At 47.8% G+C, this 16,076-nt stretch overlaps 3 protein-coding genes across 10 annotated transcripts in view; 2 read left to right on the plus strand and 1 right to left on the minus strand.

Moving 5' to 3' along the window:
* DECR2 (2,4-dienoyl-CoA reductase 2) lies at positions 1-13,396 on the plus strand. 8 transcript variants are annotated; one of them, XM_076072158.1, is made up of 12 exons: positions 5-365; positions 3,417-3,486; positions 3,660-3,788; positions 5,294-5,433; positions 5,662-5,748; positions 6,382-6,450; positions 7,267-7,318; positions 7,750-7,885; positions 8,790-8,914; positions 11,096-11,192; positions 11,913-12,017; positions 12,413-13,396. In XM_076072158.1, the coding sequence occupies exons 4-12, from the start codon at positions 5,333-5,335 to the stop codon at positions 12,622-12,624; spliced, it is 984 nt and encodes a 327-aa protein (XP_075928273.1). In that variant the 5' UTR covers positions 5-365; positions 3,417-3,486; positions 3,660-3,788; positions 5,294-5,332; the 3' UTR covers positions 12,625-13,396. The 8 variants fall into 8 exon arrangements, 7 of the variants coding, with proteins under 7 accessions (XP_075928273.1, XP_032822989.2, XP_075928275.1 ...); XM_032967098.2 differs by lacking the exon at positions 3,660-3,788; XM_076072160.1 differs by lacking the exon at positions 3,417-3,486.
* LOC142930103 (uncharacterized) overlaps positions 382-16,076 on the plus strand; it is a 78,139-nt gene continuing 62,444 nt past the window's right edge. Inside the window, exon 1 of the mRNA XM_076072156.1 lies at positions 382-2,512. The gene's annotated coding sequence lies outside the window, so the exon portion shown is untranslated. The remainder of the gene's footprint in view (positions 2,513-16,076) is intronic.
* AP4M1 (adaptor related protein complex 4 subunit mu 1) overlaps positions 12,244-16,076 on the minus strand; it is a 22,685-nt gene continuing 18,852 nt past the window's right edge. Inside the window, exon 16 of the mRNA XM_076072154.1 lies at positions 12,244-13,852. Within this exon, the coding sequence (XP_075928269.1) occupies positions 13,640-13,852 (213 nt within the window). The 3' untranslated portion in view covers positions 12,244-13,639. The remainder of the gene's footprint in view (positions 13,853-16,076) is intronic.

The raw sequence follows: 16,076 nt of genomic DNA on the forward strand, positions 1-16,076 counted from the left end.
CTTACCGTCTTGTCAACATCAGAATGAGACGCACTGCAACAACGCTTGCCCTAGATAAAGTTAGACAGCTCTGTTAACTTGAACCCCCACACACACACACGAGCACATAGTGGGTGGGTCTCGTTATATCGGCCGGAGGGCACGGTCACACGTGTGAATGTATGACCGTGTGTGTGTGCTTTTGGCCTCTCGCGGTCCACTCGTGGTGTCACAGCGCCCTGCAAGCGCACGCTGCGTCACAGCAACCTCACGACGACTAAAACCATTACCTCTTGTGTCGAGTCTGTGGCTTCTTCGTCTTCTTCGTCTTCGTCTTGTTGTTGCTGTTGTTCTTCCCCCACTGGCACCTCCGATTAGCACGGTTGGTAAGTACGGTGTGAAAGAATTTAAACATACGTCTTTACATACACACATTAAAAACAAAGATCCCCCGTGTAGCCTTAACAGACTAACCAGTATGAATATTGCATTGGTACATCATTGTAGTTACAGAGGCTTTTCATGAACTTGCCTTATGAGATAAGCTAACCTTTTGATAAAAAATACTTGCCTTAAATATAAATAAGTAACGAACATATGTACTTTCAAGCATATAACAAAGACAAAAATCCCCCATATAGCCTGTAACAGACTTTTGGGGCAAGTGCTGTTAGCGAGCAGCACCTATAAAGGCCGGCACGGCACACGAGGGGGTGGGTGGCCAGCACCACGCCCGGCCGCCTTTGTATCTCCTAAGTGGCGATGTTTACTACACACCGCACCAGGTACTCATTTGATGCTGAGTCGACCTAGGGGAGACCCAGGTACCCGTTCAGATAATCGTCACCTGATGTTGATCGTGAGCGGGAATCGCCAAGTTCATAGCGCAGCGCGCTAACCACCACACAGCCGCTCCCCACAAACAACTACACACAGACTACACACGAAGCCGTCAACAGTACGTGCTGTACACACAGAGCGAACAGTACAGTCATACACGTGTGGTGCACACCTTACCGGTACAATCAACAGTCTACACGAGACATATCCGGGTCAAGTGCTGTCAGCGAACGCACGTGAAGGCCGGTTCGAGTGTGTGGCAGAACGTGATTCGCCAGCGATGGTGTTTACACACGGGTACTAGGTACTTATTTAAAGGCTGAGTCGACCTAGGGGAGGGCCAGGGCCGGGAATTGGGGGCCGGGTTCGGGGCGCTAAATCACTGCGCCACCACTTAAGCCACACACACACTCAGTCTACACACACACATTCTACATACACATTCTACATACACACATTCTACACACATTCTACACATACACACTCTACACACTCTACATACACATACTCTACACACACTCAGTCTACACACACACATTCTACATACACACATTCTACACATACACACTCTACACACTCTACATACACACAGTCTACACACACTCTACACACACACACTCAGTCTACACACACACATTCTACATACACACATTCTACACATATACACTCTACACACTCTACACACACTCAACATACACACAGTCTACACACTCTACACACAGTCTACACACACACATTCTACACACATACATTCTACACACATACATTCTACATACAGTCTACACACACTCTTCCATAGTTCCATAGTTCATTTATTTGGAATAGCCCTGTGAGCCATTCGGCTCTTGAATCGGGTACAACCGCAACAAACAAAAACATGAACAAGAAAAACATCTTAAAGTGGCTATGTGACTGTGCAAACAGAAAATACAGGAAAAAAACATCAAAATATTCCTGAAATAGCACCGTACACCAACGCTGTGTGCAAAAATCCCAGTGGGATGCAAGTCAAATAACAACAACAACCACAAGACAACTAAGATTAAAGCCATCAGTCTAACTCCGTACTACAATAAACAAAAACATGGCCAAAACAAAAAAACCGTTTTCGAAATCACCAAAATAAAAGCCATAAATGCAGTGTAACAGTGATCATAGGGACTGTGACCTAATTTTTAACAATAAACTACATAAATAAATTATAACACCAAAATCTAGAGCCATAGTTTAGGCCACTGAATAGCAGTGGCAGCTACGGGTGTACGACTCCTCTAGAGCAGTTTTGAGTGAAGATCTCATAGTGATTCAAGTTGCAGTTTATTGGCAATAGCATTCCAGACCCTGGGGGCATCAATAGCAAAGGCCCTTCCTCCGGTTTTTGTACGGCAATAGGGAATGTGAAGCTGGTAAATGAGCGAAGACCTGAGGTCAAATTTGTTCTTTGAAACAGAGAGGAGATCCAGTAGGTAGTCTGCGGATTTTTTTGTAATTACATCATGAATAATTAAGATCTGGTGCACAAGCCGTCAAACATTAAGAGATGTTAAGTTTGACCCAATGTAGAGATCACAGTGGTGGGTCCTATATGGGCAGTTCAATGCAAATCTTAAGGCCGAGTGATAGATGTAATCAAGCTTCTTCAGTACAGTACTTGGGGCTGATTTATACACAATGTCACAGTAGTCAAGTAGAGGCAGTATGGTAGCTTTTTATCAATTCCAAACGGAACATACATACACACTCTACATACATTCTACATACACACTCTACATACACACACTCTACATACACACACTCTAAATACACACACTCACACACATATTCTACATACACTACACACACACAGTCTACATACTTTCTGCATACACACATTCTAAATACACACACACTCTACATACACACAGTCTACACACATTCTACACATACACACTCTACACACTCTACATACACACACTCTACATACACACAGTCTACACACACACAGTCTACACACACTCTACATACAAACTCTCTACACACATTCTACATACACACACTCTACATACACACATTCTACACACTCTACACACACTCTACATACACACACTCTACACACATTCTACACACACACATTCTACATACACACTCTACACACTCTACATACACACACTCTACATACACACAGTCTACACACACACAGTCTACACACACTCTACATACACACACTCTACACACATTCTACACACACACATTCTACATACACACTCTACACACACACTCTACACACACACTCTACACACACACCACACACACACACCACACACACCACACACACACACCACACACACCACACACACACCACACACACCACACCACACACCCCCCACACACCACACACAGTCTACACACACACTCTACACACAGCCTGCACCCCCCCACACACTACACACACACCACACACACACACTCCACAACACGGCAGCAGCAGCACCAGGCAGGAGCGAGAGTGCAGAGTTCACTCTCTCCTTGCCGCTCTGGGCCCCCTCCACTGCTGCGTCCACCACCACCACTGCTGCTGCGTCCACCACCACCACCACTGCTGCGTCCACCACCTCCAGCACCACCAGCAGCAGCAGCACGCGAAGTCGGTCTCCTCGTGCTGCTCCGTGCTGCAGTGCGAACGACGAAGTACGAACGACGGCGTCGCCTCTCGTGCTCTACACACGCTCTGTTGTTGTTGTGTTTGTTCACGGACTGTCGGGGCGAGTGGCTGTGGAGGCCGGCACCGTGGCACGCACACGAGGGGGTGGCTAGCAACTACGCCCGGCCGCCTTTGTCTCCCTCCCCCACCCCCCCCCCAGTGGCGATGTTCACTACGCGCCGGGTGCTCACTTGAGGCTGAGTCGACCTAGGGGAGGCCCAGGTGCCGGTTCAGGGTACTCGTCACCGGTGGTGGCCGTGAGCGGGAATCGCGAACTCGGGTCGCCGGGGTTCGTAGCGCAGCGTAGCGCTAACCACTGCGCCACCGCTCCCCGCACGCACTCGCCGTGACACTCGCTCGCACTCATCGACACAACAACAGCAGCAGCAGCCACTAAGTGGCGGGGACGTCACCACGGCACGTGTGCCAGGCTAGGTGCACTTTAAGGCCGTCACGTGAAGTGTCGAAGGCTCGCTGCTGGCAGGAGGAGGAGGTTACGGGCACGGGTGGTGCCGTAGGATGACGCGACTGAAATCACTGCCAAGGTGATGGCACCACCAGCTGTGTGACCCCCTTCTGTGCCAACTCGCTGCGTTTTATCCGCCCGGCGCTCCGCTCGTTGTTATGAGCGACGCTCCTCTGCCCTCCGTTGTTGTTGGAGGAGGAGGAGGGCGACTGCCTCCCAAGTGACCCAGCAGCAGCAGCGTCCTTCACGAGGCTCGTGAAGGACGCAGTAAAGCACAAAGACCCCCCGGTAGCCTGTAACAGACTGTTGGGGCAAGTGCTGTTAGCGAGTAGCACCTGTGAAGGCTACCGGCACTGTGGCACACGAGGGGGTAGGTGACCAGTACCGAGCACGGCCGCCTTTGTCTCCCCGAGCGGCGATGTTTACACACCGCACCAGGTATTCATTTGAGGCTGAGTCGACCTACGTAAAGCACACACACGCGCACAGCTGAGACTCCTGTTGCACGCGAGTCAATGCTTCCTGTCACCCACGACGCTTAACGTGGTGGACATCTCCGGAATGTTTTCTCGATTCAAAGAATAACGACAACCAAGGTGGTTCACTCAGCCTCTGGAGCTAAGTGAAGTGGAGCCTGGATCGTGGTTTAGAAGGGCGACCACAGGGCACTCAAGCTGTTAGAGGTTCCAGAGTCTGCGGGAGTGAGCAGCTCCCAGACAATGCACCTCATCCGTGCATTGTCTTTGTACTGGTCGTCTTTTTGCGTCGTTCTCTGGTCTGACACTGGTGGTGATGAGACTTAGGCCCTGAAGAAGGCCGCTGTCTCTGGTGTAGACCAATCAGTTTCAAAGACAATCCCATGTAATATCAGAGCTTGTTTTTTTCTTGCATGTACACAAGTACTGTGTGTGGTTAATGCAGACATGATTCCTTGCAAAATGTTTCTATTTGGTGTTTGAACATCTTAACACAACTGTTTTATTGCCAGAAAGGGTAAAACCTATTATTACTTTTACATAATAGAGTGGACGCAAAACGCTCATCTGAATTGACAGACTTGAGCCAATGGTGGAAGTTACACATGCCCATGGCAGCAGCTAGTCTTTAGAAAAGCCGCTCATGTTACCAACCACAAAGAGATGATGACGCTGCTGATGTTGATGCTGTTGCTTTTGCTGTAGTAGCATGATGACAGTTTGCATGATGGTTCCCAGTTACAACTCTCCGGTTTGAGTGCGATTCGTTTGGAACCTGTGTTAATTCATTCGAAGAAGTTGTTTCAGTTAACAAAGCTTGCTTCACGGACCTTGATCTTTGCCGTTGTCTAGATCTGAGAAGGCTGCTGCTTGCAGGACACGTGAAGTGTGATGTCTCAAAAAGACGAGTGGAGCTCTGCTGCTGCTGCTGATGTGGACACGGACGACTGCTTGCCGAGCTACACGCACCTCTACAGCCCCACGCTGCTGAAGTAACGCTTCTCGCCGAGTCCCACTTCATTCCAATAGCAATTCCTCACCGTTGATCGATCTTCTACATGCCCACTTTCCTCCAATAATCTGGGTCACAAAGTCCCACTTGATTCCAATAACAATGCTTCACCGTTGGTCGATCTTCCACAGGCCCACTTTCCTCCAGTAATCCAACTCGATGAGTCTCGCTTGTTCACACGAACGTCACGCTGTGACTTAATTTTCAGGGACAAGGCTGAGAGCGTTGTACATGCACTGGTGGTGGTCAGATGGTATGCAAGGCAGGACGGGAGTCACGCGCCGTCCTGCTGTTTGTGAGCACAGCTTTCCGTGTTGTGTCATCTCCTATACAGCCCCACTCTTCCATAATCTCACTAGATGAGTCTCAGTTTACTCCACTAACATGCCTCACCCTCACGTTATCTTCTACAGACCCATCCTCCAGTCACCTGGCTCAATGATCTCTCCTAACCACATTTTCGAATGCACTACCACTGCTTAGTCCTTCTGAACTCAGCCTCATGTACCATGTCAGCCAAGCAGACATGTAACGCTTCATCCTAACCACAAAGCAATCGAAGGGCTGAGTCATTTAAAACTCTAATATTTGCTCTTAATTTGACCTATGAAAGAATAGAATGTTACTCACGATTCGATCAGTTGTTGCAATCCAGGGTCACGATGTGAGTCAAGAATAATTTCTTATTCTCTAATTTGTGCTCTTATGTGAATCGTCTGTCTCGTACGTTCAGCCTCATTCCATTCGCCTGAAGGTAACATTTGCATAAACGTGTAACTTGTCTAAATTGCGAAAAATCAATTCTCAGCACGCATGATTTGATGTTTGCATCGGAAGTCAAAAAAGTGATGGCGGTCGATAATTCTGTGGCTCATTGCAGGGTTCCTGCGAAAGACAACGCTTTGTTACCTGTGTATGTGTCCTCCAGAGGGAGGGTGGCGTTCATCACTGGGGGAGGTTCTGGAATTGGCTTCCGCATCGCTGAACTCTTCATGAGGTATTTGAACTTCTCGTCTTCATGAGCAGATGCGGTTCATTACAATTCTTGTGTCTGCCAGCGTAGAGGATTTGAAATCCATTATTCACACAAGATAATTAGAATCTCAAGATGCAGTACAGTTGGATGCACGTCACTGACAAAATTGTTTGTCTGTGTGTGTATATATATACTTAGTGGGGAGCGGTAGTGTAGTGGTTAGCACGCTGCGCTATGAACCTGGCGACCCGGATTCGATTCCCGCTCATGGCCAACACGAGTGACGATTATCTGAACCGGTCTTGGGCCTCCCCTAGGTCGACTCAGCCTGAAATGAGTACCTGGTGCGGTGTGTAAACATCGCCGCTGGGGAGACAAAGGCGGTCGGGCGTGGTGCTGGCCACCCACCCCCTCGTGTACCATTCCGGCCTTCATAGGTGCTCGCTAACAGCACTTGCCCCTACAGTCTGTTAAGGCTATACGGGGGATCTTTATATATACTTACTGTTTAAGGGAGAGGCAGTCGTGGTCAGAGAATAAAAAGGTCTGGAGCCTGGAATGAACAGGGTCGACATCTCGGGTGGCTGGTGGGAGTGAGTTCAAGACTACAGAAGGCACAACCTTCCACAAAGAAAAACAATGATTTGGAGGTTCGACAAGAGAAAGGTTTCGTTGCTAGAGTGGAGAGCACTAAAGTGAGAGAGGAGAAGTGGACAGGGTAGAGTCCATGGACTCGGAGTGTTCACCACAGATTGCAAGTGTTGTGTATGGCAAAGAGGTGGTCTCACTCAACTGCTTCTCCTGTCACCCTTTCCATTATTGTGCTCAAATTTGCAGGCATGGCTGTGATACCATTATCGCAAGCCGAAACAAGGAGCGGGTGGAAGAGGTAAGCATGTCTGCCTGTAAGGTGTTTATCTGAGTGACGCGTGAAGATCACTGTATCATAATCATCCTTCCTTAATTCCAGCATATTACATCACATAGCATTGTAAAGTCAAAGTTCATTTGTACATGCGACCATAATATCGACCTCACCTCCTTATCTCCCTCTTATATATCTCACTTTTATCTCATTAACCTTCATCTCTCATCACCAGCTCATCTCTTTCTCTTGTTTATCTCGCTTGCTTCTGATCGTACCTCTTGTTGGGGCACAGCTCGGCAGGACACTCCCAAGAGCCTTTACAGAACACATCTGGCCCGTGGGCAGCCAGTAGAAGAACCCCGGTGTTGACTGTGCTTGTGAGGCGATTCCTTCCGTGTAAGCGGTGCTTGCTCGCTGTCTGCTCGCTGTCTGTGTGTGTGCGTGTGGTGAAGGCGGCTCGCAAGCTGGTGCAAGCCACTGGCCAGAGCTGCGTGGCCGTGACCCTAGATGTCAGGGATGAGACCTCCATTGAGCGAGCCCTCGACCTCGCCCTGGAGCGCTTCCCCCGCATCCACATCCTCGTCAACAGTGATTCCTTCTTTTTATCTCCTCTATGGCAAAAAACATTACCCTGGGATTTATATATGATTTCAAAAGCATTTTTCTGAAAAACATGGCAGTGATATGGAAGTTCTCTAGAATGCCAGCGTCAAAGCCGTAGGAGGCATTGCACACGTCCCATGGCGGAATTGTGCAAAATTTGACCCCCAAAAATGTAACCTAGTTCCGCCAAACTGACACTATTACATTTGTAATATTGGTGGCGTTCGATTCTTAAATGCTGCTGCTGCCGCTGCAACGTTGGTGCTTCAAAATATTGTAAAAAAAAAAAACTACCGCAGAAATCTAACAAATTACTGCAGGAAAAGGTGCCTGTGTATGTCCCCTCATGTATACACGAGCAGCTCCTGGCTCCAGTTAGAGGCTACAAACCCCGACTCTGTTCCCAGGTGGCAATGCATGCAGGTGAATTCACGAAGTGGAATGTGCGAAAAGTGGATTTTTAATTGGCGCTTGCTCAAATGGAGACCTAGAGACCAATATAGTTCATTTGATGTTAGATGGAGACATTGTGAGAAACTGGAATGCCATGATTAGTGGCTTCTCTCATGGAGACTCATAGAGTCCCACAGAGAGAGTTATACTCGCATAGAGACCAACTGAGAAACTGGAAAGCGCTGGCAGTGGATTCAATATCAGCTCTTTCTCCATCAGACGGGTGCACGAAGCCCATGCAGCTTCCTTGGAGAACTGGTCTGGTGGGAGCCCGACATTGGTTAATCACCATCATGCATTTCCTTGCACATTCCAACCATCGATTCATCCAACCCGAAGCAGGAGAAGATAAGGTCGGATAGCAATTCTTCCTCCAACTGAGGGGGCGCGGGCCGCCACTTGTTCTCGTTTAAATTGTGCGCGCGGGCGACTGCAGACGCGGCGGGAAACTTCGTGTGCCCCATGAGCAACCTCACCCCCAAGGGCTTCCGCACAGTCATGGACATTGACACCATGGGCACCTTCAACACCAGCCTGGCGCTCTATCGACGCTGCTTCAAGGTCAGCTACATCGTGCTGCAAACACACCAGCCGCCTTCCAGTCGGGCTGACACTTAAACCATTTTTTTACTCATTTTATTTTTTTATACCAGATAATGCCCACTCAGCTATATATTGCTCTTTTTCAAAAGCCTACCTGGCCACAATTTATAGTTCAATGAAGTTGCTTGTCATGTGCACATTTATAGCAGCCAAATACTCCATACGCATGTTTCTAAATGTGGAGAAAAATCCACGTGACCACGAGGAGAGAGACATACAAACTTCAAATATACAGGTGTCAGGGTCGGGATTGAACCTACGACCTCCTGTATACTAGGCGAGGTAGTTAACATCTCGCCACTGTGACACCTTGATGTGGGTTTTACCAGGATTGTGATGTTTGGTGTAGTATCTTGTCCTGGGAAATCTGTAAGTCTTCCCAGAACATTAAAGCCAATTGTATTTTTATTTGCTTTATAATGTCACTCTACAGCAATGCATTCACATGTATTCTAGTTCTACCCTCCTACGGCGTTGAGATATTCTCTCGTTCCGTGATATATCCCAGTCTTTTTGTACCTCAAAGGTGGCAATCTTGCCTTCCAGTGATGCTTGCATGCATTATTGTCATTAATTCCTCAGCACTTAAATCCGACATCGGAATGGATTGCCTTTGGATTTTAACTACATAAGCCTGTGGATTATATCTGCTCAGCAGCGTTTGAGTGCTGTCTGTAGTCGTGTTAGGAATATTTTTTTGTATTCATATTCACTCATATTTATTCTGTGGAGTGGAGAGGTGGTGCCATGGTTATCACACTGTACTATCAATCAAGCTACAATGATAGTTCGATTCCCGGCCAAGCTAACATCAGTGGTAAAATCTGAACCGAAACCTTTGGCTCCATCCTTCAACCTGCATTGACCACCGTGCTACAGTAAGGTCATGCAACCATCATGGACAATATGGCACGGGGATAATTTTATCCAGCAGTGGATTGAAAAAGGTCTGTAACTTTCTATTTCTTAAAATACTTCAGTCTGACAAGTCTATACTCTTTGGTTCTTTCGGTAAAGTCACGTAGGTATAAAATAAAATAAATCACGACGTTTCGGGCGCAACACAAGCGCCCGTCCCACCTTGTGTTGCGCCCGAAACGTCGTGATTTATTTTATTTTCTACCTACTACGTGATGACTTTACCGAAAGAACCAAAGAGTATGGATTCCTGCAGTCACGAAAGCTTCAAATCAAGTCTGAAAAGTCTGTCAATCTTTTGTGATTACTTACCCATTTGTTTTTATGTTTATATCGACAATGCGCGTGATTTATTTTTTTCAAAATGTAAGCAAATATTGCGAACACGATATAGATTTTTCTGGTTTAGAACTCTCCATTGTCACATAAGCATTTAAGACCATGGATTGGAGACTGATAACAAGTGGCTGAAGTCCACTGCGCACCAACAAACTGTCAAAACTGGACACGAAAGGCAAAGAGGGCTGGCAATGTTTGTCAACTGCAGGAACAAACACTCGTATCTTGTTTTGGGAGGTCATGGTTAGATCAGCCCGGCGGTCCCTCATTCCCCACTTGTTTCAGAGGTTCTCAATTCGAACCTGGCTGGCCGCCCTGGTTATCACTGCTCGTCTATTAACCATCAAATGCACACAGTCTGCAACGCCTGTGGACATTTACGCGAGTCACCTAAACGTAATGGCGAGTAGTTTTCATTTTATTTTGCGTACGTCGAATAACTTTTGATTCGTACACATGCGATTCCATGTAATATCATGAGCCTTAAGAATCAATATTAATAAATACAATTGTGATGTTATACCTATAATGCTCAATACGTATAAGCCCAATAGAGAGAATTGAATGTGTGTGAATTTGTATGTACGCACTGCGCTATGACGCCGGCGACCCAAGTTCAATTCCCGCTCACGGTTAACATCAGTGATGAATATCTGAACTGGTCTTGGGCCTCTCTTAGATCGACTCAGCCTTAAAACGAGTACATGGAGCGGCGTGTAAACATGCTGCTGACCACCCACCCCCTTGTTTGCCATGCCGGCCTTAATAGGTGCTCGCTAACAACACTTGGCTCAAGAGGCCATTAAAGGCTTCATGGGGGGGGGGGGGGGGACATTTGTCTTTGTGCGTAATCGTGTGCAAGGTCTTGCGCATGTGCGGCAGCAGGAGCACGGAGGGGTGATTGTGAACATCTCCGCCACCATCAGTTACAGAGGACAGATGCTGCAGGTTCACGCCGGGGCAGCCAAGGCAGCCGTCGGTAAGAGAGCCCTCTCCACAGCGGCTGTGCCGTGACCGTCACAAAACAACTTCACCCCGGCGAGCTCCCAAAGACATTCGGCAAAACATGCCGTTGTAATTCTGCTTTTTACTTGGTTGGTGGCCCCATGAAGTGCGTGGTGGGTGTGAGCGTATGTTTCCATGTATGTATGCACGCGGGGCTACTTTGTGGGCAGCAGAGGGCAGTGAAGGCAAAATCAGTTGCTGTTACTGCACTGTGCGATGCTCCCACGTTTATGCTGTAACCTTCACCAATCCGTACTCGCAAACGTGGTGCAGCACGGTCCAATAATATAACCTGCACAGCTCTCACGGTATGGGGTGGCCCTCATCCAGCGGTGGATTGGCAAGATGGGCTGTGACATGTACATGGTGCGGTAGGTGTGATTGCAATTTTCGCGAGCAAAATGCGCTCCGCGAAAATTGCTCGGTAGGCGAACATTTGTTGAAACGATAGTTTTTTTAACAAACATCGACTCCCGTGTTAAAACTTGTGGTGCGCACCGTGACGCCATGGGACGCGTGTCGATCGATCGCTCTCTGCTCGCAAAGCGAACATTTGTCTCGTTTTTGGGAACAAATGGATCTAAATTCGCATTGCCCGTGATGGCGAGTCCGTGTAGAAAGAACTCCTCGCTAAACGAGACTAGCCTGCATGTGAAAATATAGCGACGCTTGTGGCCACGTGCCTTTTGTTTAGATGCGATGACAAAGCACATGGCGGTGGAGTGGGGGCCGGACAAAGTGCGCATCAACAGCCTCGCTCCGGGGCCCATTGCAGGCACGGAGGGCATGCGGCGGCTTGGTAAGTGGCTCACGGTGGCGGAGGATTTACACTCCGCAGTGAGCAGTCCTTTTGTCATGTGACCACACTTCACCACGCTCATCAGTGCGGGTTGGAGGGGGCGGTGGAGTTTGGATGTACACGACAACGACGGATTTTGCTGTACTGCCCCTGGTTGCCGTGTTGTGCACGATGATGCAGGGGTGTGGTAACCAACCCAGAATGAATAGCTGTACACAAGACATCGTCAGGTTTTCCTACTTCATTTTACAAAGCACTGCAACGTTTATTTAGTAGTCTGCATCATGAATATTAAAAACACACACACACACGCAAATAGTGCTGTTATCGCCAGCCTAGAGTAAATGCTCTGCACTGACCCAACGCGACCGTTGTTTTCTGGTTCATCTCTCCAGGCGGTCACCTCAAGGGGCAGAATCCCTTCGCCTCCGTGCCGCTGGGGCGTGCGGGCACCAAAACGGACGTGGCACACTGCGCGCTGTTCCTCGCCAGCCCCCTCGCCTCGTACGTCACGGGCTCGACGCTTGTCGCCGACGGCGGGGCCTGGATGACTTCCTTCAACGATTTCAACGCGGTCCGAGCCGGTCTCGTCACCTCCAAGATGTGACCGCCCTCTCCCCTTCACCGTCGGTCTCGCCAAAGCATTTAGCGCTGCGACAAATCGCAGGCGGTCAACGCAAACCGCCCAAGTTTCAAAGAAAAAAAATAAAACTGGATACACTGGTCAACAACACCGCCTTGAGTGGGCAGAAGAAAAAAATAATCTAGAAATAGGCGAAGTTTCTCGGCAATGACGCTTCTGCACAGCAGACACAGTGTCATACACATTTCTTTGTTAATGTCCAAGAAGACTGGCTGCATTAAGCCAAGACTTTCACTCGGGTCCTTAGTTTGAGTGGGAGGAAACTCTAGTTCAGAGACAGTCCACAGAGATTAAATGAATATTAGTTGAGATTCCGCTACATACCGATGTAGCACGGTTGGCTACGTACGGTGCGAAAGAGGTTCGACATGAACACAAACAAAATGTGTTTTAAGAATGTGTCTCGGTGAACAATCTTAAATTGATATACGAAGTTACCGATCGTTGAAAGTTGGGCACTGCATGACATTGGAAAGCGGGGGGTGGGGCTTGAGATTGACGAGCGGCAGAGTGAGACCAGTGGGTGGAGTTAAGCGGTATCTGCTGCAGGCTGCATTAACACTTTGATAATGAGGGGGTAGCATTTGCAAGTACAGTACCAATTATGTGTGAGAATCGCACACTTGATAATCGGTAATGCTCACGATGACGCGGTAAATGCGCGCGTCTTGAGGTGCTCCGAAATTGTTGGTGTGGCAAATTGCCGGCCTTGAATAAAAAAAAAATCTTAAACACCTTCAAGTGGTAGTGCCATATTTTTGATGTCTGGCTGTGAAAACACAAAGCGTTTTTGTTTTTTAGTATATTCCCCCATTTACGTGTGCTCACTGCCGTGCGAAAACAAAGGGGGCTGCAAACTTCGTGCCCCATCCTGCATGGTGCTGCGAGCCTGGATTCTTAGGGATGACCGCAGGCAAATGGGATGCGAGCGAGCGCGTGGCGGCGAAGAAGAAGAAGACCCGCGTCGTCGGGTGCTTTCTTAAATGCGGACGACGTAAGATCCGCTGGATGTCGAGTAGCGTAGCCAGCGTTTGGGGGGCTCCCCCGACAGTGCCGCCCCCCCTCGGCCCCCCAGCGTAGGACGCAGGCAGCCAATGCGAAGTCCCGACATGGCCAGGCTTGGAAGGTCAAAGGTCAACGCTACGGGGCCCACTTCCAGTCGAGCCGAGGGCCTGAGTCCGGGCACCTCCAACTGGAAAACACGTGCGCGCGTAACAATTACGCACGGGAACTGGCCAGCGAGAGCACCTCTCTCACGCACCGGTGCTAAAGTCAACAGGAGGTGCAAAACCTAAATATTTGTTAACAACCTGGGGCAAAAATAAATGGTGTTAATGTGCACCTATACGAGTGTTTTATTGATAATGCAATCAAATAAATCCGTGCAGCCCTTGAACATTCGACTGCTGGACGAAGGAGTCTCCAGTGTTAGTCGTGGGGGTCGTTTGACTCAGAATATTTATTTATACTGGAGGAATGCAATGAGCTATGAAGCTCTTTTTCACAGATCTCCAGTAGGTCAGTGAAGGTGCAGTGGCCAGATCCAGATATGATTTGAGTCACCACTGATGTTAGCCATGGCAGGGAATCGAACTTAGATTGACGAGTCCCAGTGGCAGGCCGTGTATCTTTACACCGAGGCCTTCAGTGCTATCCTCCCGCAAATTAAACCGCCTTCGAATAACCTCACCATGACACGAGGGCTATAGGCTGTTGTCATTCGACGTAACCACCCCATATTCACAGTGACAGTAACCTTTATCGAGTGGAATAAAGTGGTTTAGCACGAGGCTCGACACCTATGACAGTTACAATACACGAATTTGCAGAGACATGAATACATTGGTGACTGAAACCATCATGGATGTACCACTATTACACAGTATGATAGGATGCTGCATCACAAATAGACATCGCATAGCCCAAATCAATGTCATTACCAATGAAACAAGAACAACCAGTCACATTTGCTCATTCGACCACCAAGCAAGCAAAAATGCCGTAAAACACAAATAACACAATCAGGATTCAACAGGCTTCCCCACAGAAAAAAAAAATCTAAACGTCACGAAATAGAGTCAAAATAAATCTTAGATGATGCTACATTACGTGCTCGCTAGTTTTAATTCCGTTAGCTAACTGGCCCTCTTCCGATCACGCCACACGAAAAATTCTGACGTAGGCGGCTAGGCCAGCTAGAAGGCGTGTTAAAGAGTACACCCACCATGGAAAACTCGACATCTGATTGGTTAAAGATGACAATCAACAACATCGTCCCCATTTGCTTCAACAGCAGAGCGGATTCACTCGACATTCTGAAGGCCTCAGGGTAGATTTTTCACCCAGAGAGACGGAGACAGCACAGGTGGAAAATCTGACTGGATAAAAGCTCTCATTTATGAGTTGCACTGGAAGCAGCGCAACTGAGGGAGAGAGTAGCAATGAAATGACGTTAATAGACTGATGTGAACGAACATTGTAAAATACATATAGCATTAATGAAAATATATATTAAATTATAAACTATAATTTTCTGATTCTGACAATCTCTAGGCCAGCAGAGGTCTTGCTGGCCCTGACGGGCCGCCCCTGCCGAGTCCATAGTGCGGTGTGCTAATCAGTGCACCACTGTTCCATGCTACTCTTTTTAAAGTGAGTAGATATGCCAGAGATATCCGACAATGTTTACAAATTACCTTTAGACGTTAAATAAAATGAAGGGAGATGGAAGACTCATTGATATAAATAAAGGTTACACGACTACACTAAATTATTCATTCTAGATTTGAAGCTTTCGTGACTGCAAGGATTCATACTCTTTGTTTTTTTCGGTAAAGTCACGTAGGTAAAAAAAAGGAAACTAAATTAAATCACGACGTTTCGGGCGCAACACAAGCGTCCTCCTTCAGGTGGGGACAACGCAGCGAAAGCACAAGCTTGTGTTGCGCTCGAAACGTGATTTAATTTAGTTTTCATTTATTTTACTTTATTAAAATTATTCATGTATTGTACACATACAAGTGCAGACACGTACGCGCTAAGCTCTACACTGGTTAGCTTTGGTTACCCTTGGGCACCCGTTGCAGCCAGCACTGTGGATGAGTGGACAAACATAGTCAGATGTGATGATGCACTTGGTGCTAATTTTCAGGTTGCGCTATGAATACAGATCACTGTTTTAGAAGCTGCGTGATGCACCGCGGGTCACTGGGATAGAGTGCATTGTGCACGCGGTTAAGTAACTCCTCTCCGTTTCTCTCCAACATGCGTGCCGATTTACAGGGAAGCACACTTCTGGAACGACGTAAATGCACGGAAATGTCCTCTCAATGTGCATTGGCACACTGAAGAAGCACCATTTAAGTGTTTGGGCAAACAAATGTATTGCAAACAATGTTTTTTTTTTATGTAGCACT

The sequence above is a fragment of the Petromyzon marinus genome, chromosome 37 (assembly GCF_048934315.1).
Source record: "Petromyzon marinus isolate PM22_M1 ecotype Great Lakes invasive population chromosome 37, UKy_Petmar_22M1.pri1.0, whole genome shotgun sequence".
Lineage (NCBI taxonomy): Eukaryota > Metazoa > Chordata > Hyperoartia > Petromyzontiformes > Petromyzontidae > Petromyzon > Petromyzon marinus.

Coding starts and splice junctions, on each gene's coding strand:
- DECR2 (XM_076072158.1), top strand. CDS start 5,333: ATGTCTCAAAAAGACGAGTGGAGCTCTGCTGCTGCTGCTGATGTGGAC. Junction 6,451..7,266: donor ATCGCTGAACTCTTCATGAG/GTATTTGAACTT, acceptor TCAAATTTGCAG/GCATGGCTGTGATACCATTA. Junction 8,915..11,095: donor TCTATCGACGCTGCTTCAAG/GTCAGCTACATC, acceptor CATGTGCGGCAG/CAGGAGCACGGAGGGGTGAT.